We start from the raw sequence: 24314 nt of genomic DNA on the forward strand, positions 1-24314 counted from the left end.
AATTCACTCATATAGAAAACAACGAGGAATACGCCACTTAAAAAACAAAATAATAAAATTCTTTTCGCAATAACAGCTTTTAGTTCTTGAAACATGATTCAGTCGTAAAATGCACAATTATTACGGAACCCTTTTGAAATATAAGTTATAAATAAATATAAAATTAATCTTTTAAGGTTCTCTGACGCTAAAACGCGATAATTTTCCTTCATTAAATAGCATCTACGACTACAAAAACAAATAACAGTTTCACTAAGCATTGCAATATGCAAAATACAATTGTTTTACACTAACTACATTACAAGGAGATATTTGGTGTTTGCTTCATGAATCTTCAGATAGTCATGATTCCAAAATACAGTCGCAAACATTTTTAATTTTAAGAAGCACATCAGATCGTAATATAGCAAGTATAATTTTTTTCGTGTTAACAGATACTTATTTTAAAGGCATCGATAAGAAAAATTTATTTCTTATTAAAAAAAAAAAAGTTAAATCTAAAATAATTTACGTTGATGCTTATTTATATTTTTTCCTTTGATAAAAATGCACGAAACAAGAGATAAATTTGCACTTATTTTTCAAAGTGCAAACAAAATACGTGAAGAATCAATGCAACTGAAAAAAAAAAATTTTATCCCACGAGTGAATATTTTCTGAAGACTAGTAGCTACACACCTCACACAAAACATGTATCTGATGATTATATTAATTAATACACTTTTATCATGCGAGCTTCATCGAGACTTTTGCTTGATTATTTGAGGTAGCCTTTTTTTAATATAATATCATATATTGTTTCTCATTATTTACGTTACGTGTATGCAATTACAAGAAGTAAAAGTAATTAATACATCGAGTACACATTTTTTTACGTTTCGCTCTGTATTTTGCAGATTTTGTATTACTTATTTCTGTTCAATTCAAAGATTCAGGCACTATGGCAAAATTTACTTGTATAAAATTTTATCTATATACTTGTTGAAAAGATTAAGCAGAAATTGCCCAAAATTTTTTGATTTAAGACAATAAATTTAAAAAATCTTCACATTGTTTTTTTTTTTTTTTTTTTTTTTTTTTTACGTGAATAACGGATTTTGTTTTGTAAGGCAGTTGATTATTTGATAATAAAATGTCATAGCAAATTCCCGAGTTACAAAGTTACAAAAGCCCAAGATCACGATTACTATACAATATCTACACACATGCAAATATACATCTATACTTCTATTGACATTGACGTACATATATTCATGTACATTGCACTTTATAGTCATGTTCGGTCATTATTTTGATATTTCATTTTCTTTTCCATATTTGAATTCAATGTATGTATATATACTGTACGTACGAATGCATATCCGTAACATCGGTATGTAATACGATCAAAAAGACCCAAAGGCACATTTTTGTGTAATTGTATGTATTGTAGGTATGGCTTTTACGTAACTGCAGCAAACTCTCATGTTTATCTGTGGAGTTCTATTGTGTTGTATCTACCAGGGTGTATTACCATTTGAATTGCTGATGACACACTGATGCGCCACGAATACATGAATTATATGCGTATAATTATAAAGTTAGGTAAAGGTGTAAATGTCGATGTGGCTGAATTCGTTGCTTCCTCCCCCTCCCTCCTTATCACCCTGCAGCCCCCTCCCCCCTACCCCCGTGATAGCCGGCAAAAAGTGGAAAATCAGGGACTCTTGGACGATGTTGAGTCGCCTCCAGTAATACAGCAATAAAAGCGATCCTCGCCCTATTGCGGTGTATTTATAAGGTCTCGATGACATTTAGAAGCTACCACATTCCCGCAGCACGCGATTACCAAGCGGCAACGGCGGGCGGAAGTTGTTGATCACCTGCAATCAATCAAAATAGTAAGCAATTTTTTTTTTTTTTCTATAATATTTAATATGTCGCACACTCACCACGCCATGGTTCTCGTGGCAAGGGCAGTCCTCGCCGCGGGAAAATTTGCGCAGGTTGCGGAAAATGTTGAGCTGGTGGTGAGAAACCTCGATGTCTTGCTTGAAGAGGATCCAAGTGACGCTCTCGTTGCAGGGCGGCGTTGTCAGCGAGCCAAGGTACGTCCAATAACCTTTGTCCTCTGTACGGATGACAAAAGGGAACAAATGTCATTTTTTTTTTTTTTTTTTTTTTTTTTTTTTTTTTTTTTTTTTTTTTTTTGCTGCTCTCACCCTTGGCACTGTTGTGGTCAATCAAAGTTTTAAATATTCAATTTGAAAGGGGGATCTATGAAAAAAATTGGTGCCCGAGAAAATTACATGTTAATCTTTTTCCTGAATCTTGCTATGTACTTAAACTTAGATATTATTATTATTACATCCTTAATTCATACTATATCGGTAAGTTATGCAATTACAATAATCCAATAGTGTCAAATCTTCAAGTATTGAATTTATTTAAAAAAAAGAGAGAATCTTTTCTGCTGATCTATGTAAGTATCTACAGGAACAACATTTATGTAAGATCGGCGTGAATATGTATTTAGTCGTAACAATTTAAGAAGATTATAAAAGTGCTCTTAAAGCTCGATTCGTTAACAAAGCTTATTAATTATTTAAAAAAAATGGTAATCCCCCGACTTTCGACATTGATTTATCATTGCACGCGCTAATTTTATCGTTACGTCCGTTAAATAAATAACAAGCGCACTACTGAAATATTGGTGTGTAAACAATATTGTCCTTTTCCATGCATTTCCAAGATTAAAATAAGTGCGCGTGGAGAATAATCAAAATCGTGCTACACCAAAAGCGCGTGCGTACTTTTTGGTACCCGTTTGGGAATGCGTCATTACAAATAAAGTGCAAAACTTGGTGAGCTGTAAAAAATATTGTCTCGCTGCTCACACAAACGTATGGGCGTTGGTGCCGATCGGGTGAGTTACGTTGAAAACACACACACGGTATGGATATATTTATAAACGTTAAGATGCGAGTTGATGAGACGAGGAACCGGCTCCAGACGCCTCCCGAGCTTTTGTACCTATCTATTAATATATACCCGCAACGAGTGAGTAACGCCGTGGGCCGCGAGAAAATAATATCCAAGTCAAGTCGAGGCATTAAGGTGATGCGTTGGAGTTCCAATGAGCGGGGCAAAACTATACATATGCTGCCGCTTCTCCGATGCGTGGCTATAAATAAAATAATTCACTTGGAAAACGTATATAAATGCTCTTTCCGGTTAATTAACTATTTGCACTCGCCCTCTGTTTTCCCCCCGCGGTCGCTCTTTTTCCTACATATGAGGAGAGTCAATGTTTGCCGAGGGCGGTGTCCCTTATATATACGTATACCGCCGTTGCAAGAAAAATAATCGCGCCTCCCTTTTATTTTCTGTAATAACCCGTTCGAGGAAAGTGCGCACACACCGAACGAAATTATATATACCTACTGTATATGCATTTCTATCCACGCGTTCGATGTAGCCATGGGGGATCGGAAAGATTAAAAAAAAATAAAAGCGAAGCTTGACAACATGTGCAAAAAGTGCTGGGTGGTAAAAAAGTACTCGTAAAACTGAGCCGAATTCCATTATAGATTTTTACGCGAGAGTTGATTTTTTCGGCATTTTTTAGTTTCATACGCCTGCAACTATTATTACAGATTACCCGGGTAAAAGGGTTGGCTCGATGATACAACACCCTTACTCTCAAATATTAATTGAGTTGTAGGTGTTATTAATATTGAAGGGAATAATCGATAAAAAGCAAATACGGTGATTCATTAAAAATCGGAAAAAAATTGAGACGCAGTGAAGGAAGTAGTATATACAAGATACGCTATGCATCCCAGAAAAACAATATATAATCTACGAATTGACGTTCGGAAGTACGGCCGATCTCTGACGCACGAGACGCAAGTCTTTTGCTCGTCCCATCGTTTGTTTGCTCACAATTATTCATCCGTATATAGGTACGCACCTAAAGGGGAAAAACTTGTACGTATTCCCGGTACGTGCGTCCGCATACTTATGTAGTTATTGGTGGGGCAGGTATAACACAACACCCGTAGTTGCACGTATGAATTTTCGTCGTCTATATACCTACTAGCTGCTTTGGAGAAAATTGCATACTTTGGTGGGAGACAACTCGGTTAAAAACCCCTATTAACGTCAATTACGTCTATTTGTTGGGTTCACGCGAAGCATCACACGCTCGACGAGAATAGCCTTCAATCCGCTCAATTCCAGTTTGACAAAGTGACCCGTGGAAGCAACGGCATAGCGCGTGTGGAAGAAAACCCCGAGGAAAGCACGACATTCAGTGGTAAATGGAATATACCAAGAGAAGAGTGGTCTCGCGAAGAGACGTATAATATAATACATAGTGGCCAGGCGGCGATTGCGAGATAGAAAAAACAAAGCAACACAGACAAAAACACGAAGAAGAGGAAGAAAAAAAAAAAAGAAGCGAATATGCCGTGAAACGGAGTTGCACACGGTGCAGTGGGGGGGTTGGGTTACGCACCTTGGCACTGCTGTTCGCGCTTGTTTTCCGGGCGGATGATGCGACCGGCCCAGCGCATGCACGGATTCACGAAGCGCTGCGCCCCACCGTTGCTGCCACCCCGCACTGCCACTACACGTTTTATATACATATACATACACATATGAGCTTCTGCCGTGCAACCCCCACCAACCCTGTTTGCCACACGACCTTTAAGATTTCGCGTTGACCATTCGACGTATGTCGTTTCGAGCACGCGGGAGATGAAAAAGCGAAGGATTATCGAGGGAGAGCACAATAGATCCTTTTTTCCCCGTGTATATAGGCTCGATAAATCAGCCTTTTTGCTCCGGGCCTGGAAATTGATACTTGGGAGCCAAGCATCTCGGAAAGAATTATTAGCTGCTTTCGTCCCCTTTTTTTTACGACACCATTAGTATCGTATATACCGTTAGAAGGGAGGGAGCAAAAAAAAAGAAAGAAAAGTCGATCGAGGTATATATTATATACGAGGAGGCGAAAAAAGTTGGGAAAATTAATTGAATCGGCGGTTGATTGTTATAATATGTACACCTACCCGGGCGTACATGCGTGCCGGCACAAAGTTCAATAGCGCCGGTCATCATGTAAACTATTTTTTTTTTTTTTTTTTTTTTCTCGTTCTAGGATTGTTGCGTGCGTAGGTATGATATCGCTCTCGAAAATCGCGTAATCACCGAGTTACGTCGATGAACCGAAGAAAAAAAAGGCGCGGGGAAATCGCGTGCGTGTGCGAGCAACGCAGTTGTTGTTGCCATGGGATCGGGATGTATTATCCACTTTCGGAGTGATGAATGGCGGCCCATATACGTACATGTATACCAACTCGGGCGAGTGATAAAGGGGAAACAATATTTTCCCTCGAGTATCGTGTCTTCGTCCCCCCCCCAACCCCCTCCGGAATTCCGCTCATCCGGAGCTGACGCTTCCGCCGCAATAACCGTTCGTATGTAATAAGTATACACCCGAGCAAAATTACATTTTTCCGGGGGTCCTTCTACCGATGGCCGTACCGTAACTTGGTTTTTTTTTTTTCACCCGAGACGCGGATATTTTTCGTGCGCGTGCGGAACATAATTAATCCGAGCGAGGGATGGATTACAGCTCGGCGTACCCAAGCACCGGCGTCTCGAATGAAACGAGTATAACGCGCCATTCGTTGCGGCTAAACTACCAAAAAAACGTTAGGCTGAGATGGTTATACGTCTACCGTATGGGATGTTTCCTACTTTTTTTTTTTATTTTTTATTATAAAATGAAAATAAGCGCGCCTACGTCACGTCCCGATTGGAGCAGTTGTCCGTAGTTGCTCGTCCATACACGTATTGCGTTTGTACTTTATCGTCACCTTGAAACGGTCCAGCGTTAATATGTTGAGATCCATTGGGGAGGGCGGCGAAAGTGAAAAACAAAGAGAGCGAAAGATGGGGGGAAAAAAAAAGTATAGTTGTCGCTGTTTACCGGGAAGTAGCTTGCTGGGATCAATGGGCTCGGTGATGTCGATGCAGTCGTCCTTGTAGGAGACGTACGGCAACAGCCGAGCGATCTTATCCATTTCCTCGTGCGGCTTGCCCACCTGCAAAAACGAAAAGGTTTTGAGTAACGCAAATGGCCTCACGTGTAGACGTGTAGGTATGTTGGGCTGCTTTTGTTGAAAGCTTCTTTTTTGCTTATCGAGACGGCAAAGCCTGCACTCCGTTAAATTGAGTGGAAAAAAACAAACAATTTCGATCATTGTCACTCATTGTTTGCGAGAAAATTATTTAGAGTGTACAGGTCGAGAGGAGGAAGAGAAAAAAAGCGAGTACAAAATCGCCTATGCACGTTGCACTTTTACCATTAAGCGAATCGTCTTGAAAGCTCATGCGACAATTGTCCGTCGAAATAACAGCCCGAGAGACGAACAATAATTTTCGGGCTCGCGTAAAATGATCCGTTACCATCTGGCTGTGCACGCGCACGTGGTGTGGATTTCTTTCAAAACCCGATGCTCAGGGCATTATGCAGCATTGTGCAATTGTGTGTACAAGTACGTGACTCGGCGACGGGCGTGTAATGATCTGTGATTTTTTTTCCACCGTCGCAGTTTGTGTTTGCATAACGGAGCATCATCATCATCATCATCATCATCTTCGGATGTTTGACATTTCTCGGACGAGTTTGGACTTGCGCAACAGCCGGATAGAGTTGACGATTGCTCCGGAGAAAACGTAATTCGAGCCTTAATCGTGTACACGCGTGCGATCAATTGTTGCAAAGCCATATATATATATATATAAGTATGGAGAAATACTTGTTCGTAAAATAGTGCAACTCGCACGTAACATCATTTCGTCGTCTGTGTTATTTTGATTACACTATATAACCGTCGTTTCAATGGTTGGGCGATATAGCGTTATGCACCACTATAACTTTTCAGCCGAGCAAAGCATACACGTAGTTCGCGCGTTAGATGTATAAATATATGCATAGACTGCGCGTGTTACGTGCATGGGTCAATTAAAATTTGCGTAAGGCCGAAAGGTGATGATGATAATAATAATGATGTAGCCTAACGAGCGTCTAAATTTAAAAGTCCACTGATTAAGCGTCCTCCAGACAGAAATAATTATGGGCAGCTTTGTTATGGACACTTTTGTTACACCAGCCACTGGTGGTAACATATTCGTATGGCTGTATTGTATGAACGCTCTCGGGGTATTTTTCATTTTCGTGTAAATTTTCTTGAAAAACTCATTTTTGCCCTGTCACATAAATACAAAAACATGTTTGACACGTGCAGCCAAACATATTACAGTATTTCCCTTGGACGTGTAGGTATATATACTTATATTATACGTAATGGAATTTTTTTTTCCTTTTTTTTTTTTTTACAAATTTCATAAGAGGAGACAGTGACTATGCAGCGAGAGCATAAAGTCACGCCGACGTCTTGCATAATTGATTATGCCAAACAATCATCGATCCCCACACTAGTGTGGGTTCTGTTTGTAGGGCTAAGCCGCGTCGTGTACGTACGAATTATGTGACACCGAGGTGCATCCTTACGACGACAGCAGCTGTGATCTCTCTATATTTATTACCTTTAAGCAGATACATATACACGCGCGTGACATCTCGATCGATTTTCGTGGAATTTCTTACTTTTTCGCGCTTATCTCTCTCCCATTCTTTCATGGGTACACCTACATACGAAAGAGACATATACATATATGTATATATCTATCGCAAAGTATGTATAATTTCACGTTTCGCGGTTGATTTTGTTTTTCAAAGTAGGTTACCCCGCAATTTCTTTCACCGAGGCCTGTATTATTTTATTAAATGCCTGGAAACAGGAGCGAGGATAATCGCGCGCTCGACCAGCATAAATCATGCGGTGTGTGCCTATACCAACAATCGCACGTGTGCACGCACACACACGCGCCCGTTTTATGATTCTATACACGCACACTCATTGCACATGGGAGCGTTTTGCCGCATTCTTTTGGCGAGTAAATTCATGAAAGAAAATCCATCGTTTAGATAACACGGAATAAGTATAACATCGAGGTCTCGGCTGTGCATAATATATGCCACACACTTGTCAATTTATTCCCGACATCAAGTGTACACCTGTAAATAAAGAGAATATATCGCGACGCATACGGTAATGCCCAATATATTGCAGAAGAAAAACGCTTGCGTAAGTGCCACACGATTATACGCATCGGAACTTCTCTTACGTGAGAACCGTGGGGCGTGAAATGTACAGTTTCGTGGATGATTTATTCAAAAAGCTGTATGGAGAAAAAAAAAAAAAAAAAAGAAAACAAAGCGCTTGCAGCTTCGTGAAAGTCAATCATTGGTTGTGAAAACCAATACATGTATACACACGTGTTTCCGCTCTCGTAAGTATTTTCCCGATGTGCAAAGAGACGCGTGAAACGTATCGCCGTAGGGGGGTAAAAAAAAAAGAGGTGTTGCGTATACGAACCTTGAGGAAGACCCCGAGCACGGCCAGTCCATCGGGCGCCTTGGCTGCCTCGGCGAACGTCTTGTACTTGCTGGTGTTCCAATGCACGAGATGCAACTGCAACAGAAAAACGTCAACTCGAGTCACATCCAACTTCCATGTAACACCTATTTGCATATTACGCGACCGAAACGAATGTAAAATCTTTTAGACCGGGAGGTCCTGCATGAGGCTTACCGCACGTGTGCTGCGCATCCGAAAACCATTTGTTCCCAACACCTACTGGGTCAGAAACTGTTTTTCCCTCGGGAGAATTCATTTCACCCCTTGCGCTGATGCGATTGCCTTGTCTCCTTTATACGTAACGCGCGCAAAACCGTATAAAGACGTACGCCTCTACTGTCCTGTTTTGAATTTTCGCCGAAAACTACTCTCTCACGCATAATGTATATAAATGTACAAAGGCCGTGTAGGAAATTATTCAGCTGCTTAGCTAATGGGCAGTACGGGCAAAATTAGCGGGGACAATTGTTTTGGTTGAAAAATAATAGACGCCTGTGTGGGTGTGTATATAAACGAGGAAAAATTTTAATAAGGGAACGAGTACACACGCGAGCAAGTCTTGCCGGCGATCGACGCTAATGACACGTGATTACCCGCAAGAGACGGAAAATAGGTGTATACATTTATATACCCTGGGCAGGGGTATTTAGTCACGAAGGATGAATTTTCAAACGCCGCGTATCTACATGAATGAGCAAACATCGTCTACATCAAAACATTTCCACGATCATTCCACGTAATGAAATCCACCCTAACGTGTCATTGTTCTATTAAAAAAAAAAATCGGGGTGGAGTACGCAAATATGTTTGACGAACCCTCACGGGATAACGAGTTATAGTACCGTGAGTATATATAGAGGAAAAAAAAACAAAACAAATCGGCTCTTCGTTTGCGTCATCGGATCGTAATACGCTTGCACCTTTGCGTTGTTTTTTTTTTCCCCTCCCGATTTACTGCACTAAGCTGTTACGGCTGCCGTAGTATCACGTAACGAACGATGCGTTGCTATAACGAAGCGCGAGAGAGTTGATCGGCCTGAGTTGCATGTATATAGGTATACTTTTACGCGAGTTGCGCAACCCGAGCCGAACGAAAAGCTGCATTCCAACGCGCAATGCGAATCTAATTTTTTGGAATGATACCACAGACTTGCTTTTTCAATTGTTTTTGCAATATAATTATTTGTTGAATTAATCAATCTTTTGTGGGTTAAGAAAATGGTATATTCAAATAAGAAATATATCAAACAAACGTAGTAACGCGTATGGCAATTCATTTGTTTCTTAAACCTAATCCCCACACACCTAATTCCGTAATCCGTAATTTTCTCTTCGTACCGCGCAATTAGAAAAACGACCGGTCGCTACCTTTTTTATTGTAACGTACGCATGGTAATGGATTCGCGTGAGATTAGTAGACCTTTCAGACGGCCTGAAACGAGAGTCCGACGACGTATGGAAAAAAAAAGGTCGTTAATAGATCGTCGACGAGTCGATATATTCGCGTGTATAAATATGTATTATACAAATGTCACCTTGGCGGCAACCTTTCAACATATTATTCTTTTTTAATGTCGCGAAAGTGCGATTCGAGTAACGCGCGGTGACAGACCATAGCTGAAAACCACGAACGCACCGTCAGCAATAACCGACAAAATATACGGAGCGAGTGAGAAGAAAAAATGTATCCTGCGATCAAGTACCCACATATAACCCGTAGATCGAGTCGAGAGCGATATATGCTCACTTGATCCGATGATCGGCGTGCGAGTGCTCGACTCGTCTCGTGTAACAGATCAGGATGCTCTTGTGTATATACACTCGGAGCTTCATGGAGCCGGTATGATGTAAGTTGTACCCTATACATACACACACACAACGATGCTATCGCCCGATATGACGCAGAGCCACGCGCTCGCACGTTCCGCCGACACGCGGTCATGTGATGTGATAAGAGAGACCATGATGTGCTATACCTGTACATGTATACTCGAGACCGAGAGCTGATTTTATGTGGCAATTTAAAAACTATTATCATCAACTCCCCCTCGTCTCTCGCGTATATGTATATGCGTATAGGTATACGCATTGCTTTTATGATGAATATATACCTATACTCTCTGAAAACTCTTTTGAGTGAGAAAAAATGGCCAAAAGTTAAGTTTTACGGCTTCTTTTAAAAGTAGATTTGAGTCGTATTTTTTGGTAAAAAGTAATTTATCTACAGTCCAAACACGATGATGAATCGGGCTGATTTGATGAAGTTGTTTGGGGGAAAGAAAAAAAACAACTGATGCATATACGTACGGAAATTGGGATACACGTTTAATACGTGTTGTTGGACAGTGAATTTTCAGTTTTAAACAATAGGCAACAAGATCACAATATCTTTCGGATAAATGGAAACACGTTATCACAATTTGATACGTATATATATGCCTTTACGAAATAGCTTCATATTTTCAGGATCGCGTCGTGTGTGTGGGTACGTAATAGTTACGTTTTCTCCTTTTGATTGGATTTCCATAATCCTATATATACCTTGCGACTATCAATGTAATTTAAATTCTAGTGGCTAATAATAATCCCATTTTCATTATAAAGTCGATGTGTAAAGTGACATTACGTAAATCAATTCAACGCTTCATTCACAAAATTGAGATAAGAGAGCAGAGCGTTGATTAACGTTCTCCTGGAAAGTCTGATAAAAAGTTCCACCTCTGGGTGTCGTAAATCCTCACATGTACTCAATCGAGCGATAAAAAAGTTCCCCAATACTTAACGATTGCCAAGACGATAGATATATGGGTACCCACCTCGCCAGCGAAAGCTTGTCCATCGACGGTGTGCTCGGAACCCCGAGAATCGCTGCATCCCCAATGACAGTGGTACTGCTCGAGCTTGTAGATGTCGTCCATGAGAGGCCCCCCGGTCAGGACTGAAAACAAAAATGTCGATCCACCAATAGGTCTCACGTAGATCCAAGCACCGAAAAATCATATAAAAATATAACGAATATGCAATCCAATTAACGCAACGAGCGAGTAAAATTGACCGACGCGATACGGCTTATCTATACCCTTAGCGCCACGAATACCCGACGATCCCCCTCAAACGTAACCAACTAACCATACGTAAGGCTGACTCCATCCAGCGATCAACCTAAATAAAAACAAAACAAAAAAAAAAAAACAACAACAACGTACGGCAATTATCCTCACTCACGCGGTATAAACCCTATTTGGGAAACCCATTGGTTATCTTCCACGGATACAAATACACCTATATGTATATGTGTACCGGAGACTATCAGTTCCGGTAGCCCAAATAGGTAGGCCGAAAACAAATCGAAAGGCTTACAGTCACGAACAGAAAGTAAAACTTACCCGAGCTCCTGTACGCTCTCGCTGCGTCACAGGATAGGCTCGATTAGCGATAACGATATAGGGGGAGATATGGATATATATATATATAGGGGGAGCTTTTAGCGTTGATCAAACCGAACGCACTCCGAGAGGGGCTTGCTACGCTTTATCGTTGACGTCGCACGGGGCTCTTGTTTGTATTCGAAAAACGCCTGGCATCGCGCTAAATTGAAAAGGAAACGCGCACGCCGCTGGAACCGGAGTGATATTTTTATCGTCCTCCGACAGCATTTTAGTATACATATATACACACAAGGTAAAGTTTGTTGGGAAAGAGGGAGGGACGATTACGAGAAACTGTTTATCGTCCGTCCTGAGTGTACCCTTTTGCTTTGTCACCCCCTCGTGAAATAAATCAAAATTAATGGGGCGAATTTCCTTGGTTCAGCGCCACGGGTGTTTTCTCTCTCTTTCGGTTTCCACAGACTGACCTTGACGAAATTCCATCTACTTGCGTTTGTCAGGCCTAACGAATTTCGGCACCTCCGAAATGCAAGCCGAGGAAACTCCCCCTCCTCCCTCCGGGATAAATTTATTCCGCGCGTCGGAGCATCTGGCGCCCCTAGCTATTTTGGGAGAGCCCGCATAGTTTGCGCAGCTTCGAAGAGCCCCTACTTTGGGTGGAAAAACTTTGTTATTTACTGTCTGGAGCGACGATCGATTTATTGAAAAATCACAATTCATGATGTATTATGTTGTGACGATTATTTATTAAGAAACAACAATATTATATCAACGATAAGTACAACGAAAATCATTGCTAACAATTGTATTACAGGTTTTTTTTTTTTTTTTTTTTTGCCTCGTCTACTGCGACTTTACAAGCACAACAGTCGTAAAGTGAGATTGGCCGCGTATTATGTCAATTAAAGGCGCTGTTTAATAAACGGGATCTGGAGTTGGACAACAATGAGCTCACGTGCGCGTGCGGGGAAGGAAACTTTGTCCAGCTGGTTTTCTGGAAAAACAGCCGCTCGATTATATTTTTATTGTTACATCAGCCGAAGCTTTTAAACATATATACACGCATTGTATATAGCAATGATTTCAATGAGCAAATACTGCGTGCTCTGATATTTCTCTTCGTGAACTCGCGACAAACGCAACAGTTGAGTTTTTTTCCGCGTTGCATGTAATAATTATGCCGTTGGATTTTTTTTCTTTTTCTTCGCTCGGAACAATCGGATTTTTCATTTTTCGCGTTTACCGGTGGTTATCGAGATTATGCTCAACGAGGAAAGTGTACGAAAAATCGCGCTTTTGCATTTTGATTTAAAGAGTTCGCGGAATATCTTAACCCGCTGTTTTTTCTTTTCTACCGAAGGTTACGAGGTATCTTTGCAATTCATCCATCTTCCTTGAAGCTTTTTTTTTTTTTTTTTTTTTTTTTTTTTTTTTTTCTCAAAGCCCCGCGATTTGTCATCATCTACTTTTTCTTTCAAAGCCAGGAATTATGCGGTATTAGCATAATCTCGGGATTCTTTTCGTACGCAATGTAATCGCGTCCCAGTTTTTCTGATGAAAATACGGCTCGTCTGCAAAGTAAAAAAAAAAAAAAAAAAAAACAGTACCCTGACAAACAGTTGATGCAAAGAATAATCCGGTCGTAAAATTAATTAATAATACTATTTGTACACCACGCCTTGGCAACTGAGTTTTCTGATTACGCCCAACTCGACTTTTCTTCATTACTGTGCAAAGTTGGCAATCCACATAATACGAGCATCGATTTGAGCTAAGACCTTTATAAAATAAATACCTTTGACAACTCCGTTTTGACACAAATGCGCGAGTCTCGGGGATTTTAGGATCAGCTACTCGTTAAGATACAGCGAAACAAGTGGGTATTTTTTTTTTATCGTCAAAAATAATGTTTTAACAAAGCATCAGGCAATATATTTTTCCTCAAAAAAAAAAAAAAAAAAAAAAAAACTTGTGCGTGACTGTGACGAAATTCGTCTTTCACTGAAATATTTGCATAAGAATGAGCTAAAAGAATGCTTATTCAAGTCACGTGCGAGTGGTTTACACGAGTGTCAAATTTATCGCTTCAACATTTAATATTGAAAGTACACTGTTATTTCACTTCTTTTTTTTTTTTTTCATTTAACAATGACTAATTCAAGATAAAGCCCACTTTTATTAAAATATTCTCAAGATATGATGGACAAACAAAAAAAAAGTAATTCCAAAACTACTTAAAGATTATTTGATTCGAAATCTTTGAACTAGCGAGACTCAGCTGTACAAGTTGTGAGACGTTGGTCGAAAAAAAAAACTGATTAATAATTCAGGAGTCAAAAAAACTCCTTACAACCGTATTGTACTAAATATTATGAGGATATCCGCGTTGGCGAACATTATGCATACACAGCTTCTACAACAATATACATACACAAAAAGCGCCTCGGCAACTTATGTCGCGCGTACGCGTAAATAAATGTTTAAGTATTTGCATCGATGTACACTTAAGTCTATATCCTACAAGTTTTATACCTGCGGTATACGTAGTGAACATAAGAGCACACGCGATCGAAACCACGATATACATGCTTATACGGCTAAATTATTTAGATTCGGATAAAATAGCCGTCACACGCTGCTTTTATTAAAAGTATTACGGGCATTCGCGTGAGCTGTTCAATTTGCGTGATCAATCCCCTTTTCATTGATTGCAATAAAATTTTACCTGTTACATACCTTTCTGCCATATATATACATACGATGAATTGAAAAAAAAGCGCTTTCGTTTATCATTTTATTATTTTTTGTTTTCGTTTTATTTACCAACAAGATGTAAAAACGTTTCCACCCGTGCGCCACGAACGTCAAATATGGAAGCGACGACAGTCGCCCCTCTGTTGTTTGTGTCCTGTCTCCCTCGGGGTACGCGCACGGAAATACAAAATTATGCAAATTGAGCCGCATCGAGAAAAGTAGTCGCAATATAGGCTCGCTCGAACAATCAAAGACGTACAAAGTGCTCTCTCTCTCGAGAACTTTTGCTACACGCATCGTATTGTTTAGTCCGAGACAGTAAAATTGACCCTCTTATTTATTCACTCCACGTCAATTTCGGTTTTTCGGTACACGCCCTCGTTAATACTGCAGCGTAAAATGTCAATTTAACTTTGTACTGATTTTCTTCTCGTGTTTTTTTTTTAAACCACGATAAATAAAATATTGGAATAGTCGATGAATTCACTATCACGAAAGAAATCAATGTCCCAATGAAACCCCATAGAAGAAGAACTCTGTGACGCGATGAAAATTGTTGTCGTTGCCATTAGTATTCGACGTTTCGAGTCCTTTTAACCCAAGAACAATCGAAAGGGGAAACTACGATATTGACCTTGAAATCGTAATTACGTGTATCTATTGTGTTGTCGATGACGATCGCATTCATGCGCGATGCGCATGTCGACTCGGAGACAAACTAATTTTACATTTCAACGAGCCGCTCGTTGTTCCATCCAATTACTCATTGTTCCGCGGAGGATCGCCGATTGCATGGGTACTCTAAAGTAATTGTTTTCCTACCCTTATTACTCGCGAACACCGGCAATATTTTCTCGCGCAAAAGTACGGCTTTATCTCCACAAAAGCGAGCGTCGATGCATTATGCATGACGATAAATTGGATGGTTATACTTACAGGTGCCCTCGCCGTCGGTGTCGATGCGCCAGCAGTAGCCCGGATTGACGAGCTTGCGCGAGGCATTGGCCGGGTACTTCCATCGCAGTGGTTTGCTCAGCAGTGCCTCATGGTCGGATTGGGCGTTTTCGGTCTCGATGTTCACGGGACTCTGGCGCGAGCCCGCTGCCATCGGGAATCTGTCGCCCCACGTGCTTGGTCCTGAAACACAAAAATTACAATAGCGTGACTTCTTTACTTCATTCCAATTTCATGTGTCATGTTATCGATAAGGGGCGTGTAATTAAATTTTCCGTTTGTGGACAAAACCGTTCGTGGCTATACTTTGGGTAAAAAGTACACGATTCCTCGAGAGCAATATTAGGTCTTTGCGTGTTTTGATAGTGACGAAAATTAGCGTCCGCGCGTCAAACAAATAATTTAATTTTCGAGCTGTGTGTACACAGAGCAAAGGTATACTGTGTTGTCGACAATGCGAGCATCGCGTTATTGTAATCGTTGCAGAGTCCAAGGCCGCACGAATCACTTGAGCGTGTCCATGTGAACCGACTCTGGGTGTAGGTATATAGGAAACGCTATCGGGGCGTTTGATCTATTTTAGCTAATACTTTAAGTAACCCTCGTTACGACCCATTTCCATCGGTTGATCCTTTGTTCCGAAGATTCCACCAACAGCGCGAAGTATTAAAATTACCCAACTCAAAATGGGTGTAAGTACATTCAACGCTTCAAAGCGATGATAAAAAAAAAAAATCACAGCGAATTTGCGACAGCCATTATTTTTCTAAAAAAAAAGTACTTATATAATGTAAATCCCAAAACACGCGGTGATGACTAAATTGTCACGGGTTACTCTTAAATCATTTATTTCACGTATGGACAATCCAACGTATACTCTAATCGCGTTCATTAACGTGTTTCAAATAGCCGCTAGCCGTACAGTCATCAAATATATTGCTCTTTTTAATAGCTTATCTGCAGATTACAACAGCTCATTATTCTTTACTGATTCATCTTCGATTTTTCAGTGCACCGAACGGACAAATTGATTCATAAATCGCTTCAGTTGGTTCTTATCACGGGACTTAAAAAAACACTCAGCCATTTCGTGGTAACCCCGAGGCACATAACTATATGTATGCTTCCTAAAAAAAAAAAAAAAAATCATAGCGAGAACAAGTCAACAATTGGCGTATACCTGCACGTGCTCGTCAAAGAGGAAAAGTCCATTCCACTTTTAAATAAATATACTCATATCTGGCGAGGCACAGAGCACGCGATTATCGTGTCGCGCGACCCAGCAAAGATAGAGGTAATTTTTTATACCGATTTATCGCTGTTCTGCTGTGGAGATCGTATATAGCCCTTCGATCTGATTTCGTATCGCTGCACTCGAGAAACTTATCGGACATAATGTTACACATGTTTGCGCGAGTGAAAACGTCCGTTACGTAAAAAATGTTATCGCTGCAGATGCATTGACAATTGTTTTCTTTTGTCTCGGAGATATTTCAAAACAAAGTCGTGTGTCGAACAAGAGGAAACTCACGATGAATTTTTCTTAAACACCGTATGAACATGCTTATTTTGTGTGTTTACCGAATCGCGATTACGCAATGATTTCGTGACTATAAGAAAAAAACTTTTTTTTTTAACAATTCGAGGACGGAAAAAAAAACGTATTCTCGTACATCTACATGAAATACCGATCAAAAGAGCACATCGCTCGGAAGAGATATACCCCGTTTAGCATAACTTTCTTTTCCACTCGGGAGCCGAAGCTCCCTTCCTTCCGCGCTACTTGCACACCGGGGCTGAGCACGTCAGCCGTGACGTAAGCTCGGAAGCTCCAAAAAGTTGCCGACTTTGGGTTGACGCCACGCGCGGTTGTGACATTTAGGTGGGAACTTTGAAATGATGGATCGCGAAGCGGAAAAAAAAAAAAACGCAGGTCCGGCGATTGATCGGCCTCGAGGATCATGGGTGTATACACTTACAAAGTAGGCGGAAGGATCTTGACACGGTTGGTCTCGCGGCCTTCCGGTTTGATTTGTTAATTCAGCTGGAATGGAACGAGAAGGCAAAAAAAAGTAAATACAACAGAGGCACTTTTTTGCTCGTAAAAAAAAAAAAATTCACTTTATCTCAGGGATCATTGGTAAGATAAGAAAAGAAAAAAAAAAGGTTTGTGTATATCGTTATGGTGACGCAACGTTGTTTGAACGACATTTTCCGGGTAATATAAGTTTCGCGAATCGTGACGCGAATTTGAGAGAAGCAGCGGAAAAAAACGGCTTTATTCGATTGTTCGGCATAGTTTTTGCATCCGCGCATAAACGCGCAATTGTACTGCAATAGGGGAAAAGAAAAATTCCGCGAGGAGATATGGCTGTTTTAGTCTTCCAGAGTCGACGATTGCAAGGTCGGCTTCGCGCCAACTTTGTTTACAGGGGCGATAATTTTATTATTTTTACACCTGTATGTGCCTCGAAATCGTCGACATCACTGTTTTTTTGGTCATAAATCGTCGCCCGCACGTGCAACAAGACGTTTTCTTCTGTCACACGAGGCGTCGTATGTGGGGGGCCCAGCACGAGTCTGCCTCCAATTATCGAGGCCAGGGCATATACAAAAGTCTCCGATGCAACAATGGAACGAGTATAGGTAAGTACACCTGCAGCCTCTTTTTTGCGTATAGACGCGCACTCTTTGTTTTCCCTCCTTGTGATGTTTGCTCGAAAAGAGAAGAGTCGACCCAAGGGCGTTTCGGCATCTGTCGGATAACGATCGTCGCAATTGACAATTTCAAGGCGCCGCGTCATTAACAACTCCCTGCCTTACGTTTTTACAGTGTTGATGCACGCGTACGCGTTTCGTTGGATTTGTTTGCTCGGGGATAAAGGCTCGAGGATTTATTGCATAAATTATGTGCTAGCGAGCTCGTGCATGTACACGAATTTCGTTTTTTGCGGCAATGACATCACCCGGGAGGACAAAAAAATCAAATTTTTGATCTTTGAAATGGAAGAAGAAGCACACATTAAGTCATTGTATCGATTGTTCTTCGGCTCAATTGACGATTCTCTCGTTTGATTTTAAAAAAAGCCGTAAGGTTTATAAAAAAAAAAGTTGAAATTGTTAGGAATTACATTAATTGGCACGTATGAGTACTATAGACAAACGAATCGGTAATGTTTGTTTTCAGCGTTAATAGTTTTATTGACTTTTCCGAGTGTCATAATTGGACAGAAACATCGTTTTTCTATTTTTGTCACGGCATAACGTATGTTATTTTACCAACAACGACATATTGAACGATGTAGCTGTAAAATAAAAAAACCTCAAGGGCAATTCACTTAAACTTTTTTATCAATTGAAAAAAAAAGGTGAATTAATACACCTTTCCTTTAAATGAGTGTTTATCAACATAAAAAATTACACAGAATAAAAAAAGGAGTACTTGCGAATCCGCGTAATAAATCATTATCGCGTATCAAAAATTTAAAAAGCTCAGTCATTAAGTCTTAAATCTTGGGGAATCAAGAGTATTTATGAAACAAATCCAAAGTACGGCATAGGGATGAAGTAATTATTTTCTCTCGGTGATTGGCGCGAGCTACCGAACAAAAAAGAGCTTAGTACAATTTGGCCGTACTCTATTGAAAAACGTAAGGAACGTTGACATGTAATGTACGTATAAGGTACTGAAGCTTATTTTCCAGTGATGCGAAGGTCTACAATGGACGTTTGGATATTAAACCGAAAATCCCATATAGCTCACTCTCGGTAAATTGTAGTCTCGTGAGCTGCGAAAAAGAAGAACGTCTCTTTCACGCAAAGCTCGTCCATCACGGCTAAATACGTGACATCCGCACCAGACGGGTATAAGTACTCGCGTGCTTGAAAAAAAAGCCCAGTTTTTTCACAGAAAATATTCTCCCTCTCCCAGGATTGATGGCTCTGGGGTGAAGAAAAAAGAAAAGAAAAAACAAAAGTAAAGTGATGCGATGTGTGCGCATGGGGTGTCTCGAAGTTTACCCTCCCAGCAGCTGTCCTTATCGTCGGTTTTCGTAAAAAAAAAAGGGTTGTACTGTGCTTACGCGGCCGTCAATTTTGCTTGCCATACAGTTTTCCCGAAGAATTTTAACAGCGTTCGCGGACTCGTGGCGCCAATCGGGAGTTCGAAACGCGATAAGATACGACGGCGGACGAGCCTCCTCTCTGGGTTTTACCGATGGTTGAGTGCCACGTATATATAGTTCAAAGATAAATCGTGGAAAATTTCTACTGGCCGTATATCATGTTTCTTTACGAGAATGTACATCGTGTGTTTCACGTGAAAAACACCAAAAGTAACCAAAACATTTTTCAATTAAAATTCAATGCCACGGTTTTGGCTAAAAATTGCAATGTTAGTAATGGTCCTATAAACAATATATAGGTGCATCAACAAAATATCTCGAAGAGCTTCCCCATTCGGTATATAAATATAGGCAACGAGGATTTAACAGTGAATTTATCGCCAGACGATTTAAAGTTAATTAAATTATCGTCAAACGCAGATAATAAATGTATACAGTTGCTCAGTCGGACAATAGATTCTAATGTGAGCTGTGACAGTAACAGCGTTATCTATAGTAACCCCTGAAAAAACGTTTGCCTCGCACGGAGAGATGCGGCATTATCGTCGTGTGAGTATAAAAAAGAGGTTCGTAGCTGGAGGCACGAAAAAAAAGTGGCAAAATCAACAGGATCGAAAGGTTTAATCAAGATCGTCCCATGACGAATGAGATTTTTTTTTTTTTTTTCGAGGTCTGCGTACAGCCGTTGACAACTGCTCGTTACTTGTATGAAAAAAAAAACGAGAAAAAAAACAAAAAAAAACAAAAAAAAAAACAAAAGAAAGAAATCAAGTTCAGCCAGAGTTTATCAAGTACATTTCATCCGAGGCGGGGGGGGGGTATCCCTTCTGTTGTACAGTCAGCAGTATTCCATGTGTTCCATTGTTGGGCTATTGTGTTCTTCGAACACGCGACGACGATATTATTCCGCTTTTTTGTCTCGAAAAACTTTTCCCCGCCGCTCGAACGAAACGAAGCCCACGCGGTTTGATCTTCGTCCGGGCGCCAGTTCTCCTCCCCATGCAACATAACATCGACGATTTCACGAGGGCGGCTTTTTTCCCTCGACTTTTGAACTTGTAAATATTTCCCCATCCTCGCGGCTTCTTGGTGCTTCATCGCGCGTGTGTTTGCCCATGTACGATTGTTTTGCTAGATTATACATCACCAAGATAAGGCCAGTGCAGCGCGTGTACCCAGTAAATAGTCGGGAAGGAGCGAAGAGTCACGCGTGCGCTCGTACGATGCCGTCCCTTCTTTTTCCGCTTTTTCGGGGGGGAACGAGTAAACGAGAGAAACTATACTCTTCTTTCCATATATATGTAGGCCTGGGCACACAAACTAGTACCAGCTGCCTTGTTTTGTTACATTGTTTCTCTTAGTATATATATGGGTGTTGGTGGTGGGTTTCCGGGAAATTTCGGATCCACTTTTTCTTTGGGAAGCCGGTGAAATTGAAATTTCCCCCCAAGAGTGTCGAGCAAGACATAAAAATTCGAATTTTTGATACCTAGTACTTGCAGAAATCAATTTTTTTTTTTTTTATATCACTCCCACGTTTCTCCTTTCGATGGCTCAGCGGAGATGCTGTAAGTTGAGACGACAAAAGCAATTTTAGCGAGAATAGAGAAAAGAAAACCTATTCACGGTCACGTGTAATGGTGGTGATATTGTTGCGACCAGCTCGGCCGAGCCTAAATATGTATGACTTGAGTTTTGCGGAGTATGAACTAATGGTGTGTATATAAATATGTATTGTCCAAAAAATATAAATGTATATATGGGGCGACGCAGTGGCGGACGCACGCACGTGGCAAGTGCCTACGCACATACATACGTACATACATAATACGTTTTAGGGGAGAAACGACGGAGTTGCGCAAAAAGCCAATATAGGGGCCGAAGAGGGATGAGGAGCTCTAAGGCGTGTAGTGCGTGTATTCTCGAGGCGGAGGAATATTTAGCTATAAATGGATGGCTATAACTTTTATAAGTTGGAAATTGTACGAGGGTTCGGGAAACTTTTTTGAATATTTTGCGGGATCGGACAAAGTGTAACCATACGTGGGATGTTTGGGGACATACTTATACAAATATATCCAAGGTATGATTGTAGGATAAGTTCACGTAATTTTAATTAAGCTAACAAAGTCAAAAACAATGTGACCGATTGGTGTGAATTATACCACTACTACTGTCATGAAACAAAAGTAGAGTTTTAATTATCATCGATTATAATAATAATGAAAACTCGTTACGATAATTGAGAGAAAAAAAAAATTAAAAAATTAAATAAAACTTTCACAGCTAACGCGTCAATCCTGCATTGTTAACATCTCGTGATGTCGCTGAATTTATACCCATCAAATATTTATCAGCCCAACGATAAAAAAAAAAAAAAAAAAAAAAAAAAATATCGCGCAAAGATCATGCGTCCGTTGTTATCTGCGATGCATCAGACAAAACACCCGTTCACGTGCGTAACGATTTATTGATACCCTTGACATTTTTCATACGAAAACAAATGCTGATAAAAAAGAAAGAAAGAAAAACCATTTCCCACTAAAGTCAAGGTAAGACGCGTAAAAACTGCACATTGTGAGTCAAGTCTCGCTCTCGGAGCAAATGGAGCGTAACGTGCTTCCAGAACGCGTTAACTAGCGAAGAATAAATAAAACAAGGTGTTGGGGCGAGAGAAAGAAAACCAAACGATCGAATTATGATATTAGCGCCGAGTTAAGCCCCTCGAGGAGGTAAACTTACAGGAGGAGAACGAGTTTTCTTGGCAAACTTAGTAAACAAGAGAGAAGGAAGAAGAAAAGTGCTGACCATAGACACCCGTTGGATCATAGTATATACACGGGCACCAGCCGCGCCTTCTTTATGTTACTGAGTTGTAAAAAAAAAAAAAAAGTGGTCGTCTCGTGCTCTCCTTCCCCAAGGTTGTATATATTATACGAACGAGCGAGTGTCCCTCCCTTTCTCGATGCGGTAAGTGGAGAAAAATTATAATGAGGCGCAGAGGTGTAACACTACATTATAAAGTGTCACGGAAGCGCAAAGGTGCGGAGTTTTGTTTTTCACCTATTCCGTTACGCTCATTATAATATACTTTATATGCCAGTGTACACAATATATTGCGTGGTATTTTTACCTAAACGTCTGTTTTGAGTAAAGTGATTTTTTTTTTCCCGAGGCAAGGAGTGAAAGTGGACAAGGGTAATGTTATTACTTGGGGGACGATGACTTACGAAATTCCCAAGTGCATCCATCAGCTCGAATGTAAGGATCCTTTTTCGTTACCTCTCGCCGAGGGAAAGTCCGGGGGGAGAACAATGAGCACTGTTAAGCTTCCCTCTCTCTCTGGACTTATTGTTTGAAAACCAACGCAATTGGCATCGCGAAACAATAAACATTACCAAGCATACCTCGGATTCTCTCATTTTACGAAAGATGGAGGATATTTTTCCCTCGCGATGAAAAAACAAAAACACGTGTGCCAATATAAATGATAACAATGGCTTTCGATAGCTTTCGAAAGTTCGGTGTACTCGCGAGTAAACAAATGTAAGCGGCGCACCGCGAGAAAAATCCAAGAGGCGTCAATGATATTATGTACCGTTACAATTATATACATACATATATATACGTACATCGCACGCGTGACCCGATACCAACGCACGCACGAGTGTATCATATTTTTACATACAATTGATGAAAAAACTCGTCAAACGCTTACGGTGATGGGCATGAGCAGGTATATATTTAGCAGTGGGAAGAACCGGTTTACACCAGACAGGATCGCGAAAAAACCGCATTTGCATTTTCCTCTAAGTTTACACAAAGCACAACGTTACAGGATAGACTTAAATTTGCATCGGAGTTATTAGCCTCTCGAGTTATATATGTGTAAGCGACGAATGTTCTATTTCAGATGCTGCGCATGTATACGTATTGGTAAATTAAAAGCGACCTGTTGACGGAAACGATTGTAAAACCGTGCGTCTATGGATTAGCTATCTTTTGCTTATCTGACTGCGAGAGCTCTATTGTTTGAGTAACGGTGGGATGATAATGATCAGGGTCGCGATCGCGCTTGGATGTTATACTTACTTGATACGGATACTTCAGCGCTATCTCGATTTTATAGAGAAAATAAGCGCCATTTCGTAAAACCTATTTTTTTTTTTTTTTTCAACTCTACAGCGTTAACTTTGATCTTTGACTGTTTAGAAAGGAATAAAAACTTTTAAACACTTCCTTATGCGTTTTCCGTGTGTATTTTTAAAAAATTCATCTTACTCACGGTATAATAAATAGCTCCTTGATAACATTGTCAAGCACGAGCATGTTTTTTCGAGTAGAGGTTTTTTTTTTCAAAATAGCGGATAGTTTAAAAAGATCTTGTTAAACTTTGAAAAATAAAATTTTGTTCCATAATATTGTCTTACTCACAATTTTAGAGATAAGCTGTAGTTAGAATTTACAAGAGTGCAATAATACTACAGAGATACGCCAGAAAACAAACGAAAGCCAATATTTCGACAAAAGTATAGGTACATACCTCTCTATTAAGTAAA

General features: G+C 40.3%; 1 protein-coding gene across 2 annotated transcripts in view; it reads right to left on the minus strand.

Moving 5' to 3' along the window:
* Positions 1-975: 975 nt before the first annotated feature.
* Positions 976-24314, minus strand: part of CAH1 (carbonic anhydrase 1) — a 28780-nt gene continuing 5441 nt past the window's right edge. Inside the window, exons 2-8 of one of the 2 annotated variants that reach the window (XM_089591261.1) lie at positions 15614-15814; positions 11351-11472; positions 8493-8588; positions 5978-6092; positions 4499-4603; positions 1932-2110; positions 976-1862 (exon numbers count right to left, since the gene is read on the minus strand). In XM_089591261.1, coding sequence (XP_089447387.1) covers positions 1794-1862; positions 1932-2110; positions 4499-4603; positions 5978-6092; positions 8493-8588; positions 11351-11472; positions 15614-15814 — 887 coding nt within the window. In that variant the 3' untranslated portion in view covers positions 976-1793. The remainder of the gene's footprint in view (positions 1863-1931; positions 2111-4498; positions 4604-5977; positions 6093-8492; positions 8589-11350; positions 11473-15613; positions 15815-24314) is intronic. The other variant, XM_014357008.3, reaches the window with a different exon arrangement.

Source organism: Copidosoma floridanum, unplaced genomic scaffold (assembly GCF_036245765.1).
Source record: "Copidosoma floridanum isolate Cflo_tuat_1 unplaced genomic scaffold, Cflo_Japanese_pri ptg000013l, whole genome shotgun sequence".
Taxonomy (NCBI): domain Eukaryota; kingdom Metazoa; phylum Arthropoda; class Insecta; order Hymenoptera; family Encyrtidae; genus Copidosoma; species Copidosoma floridanum.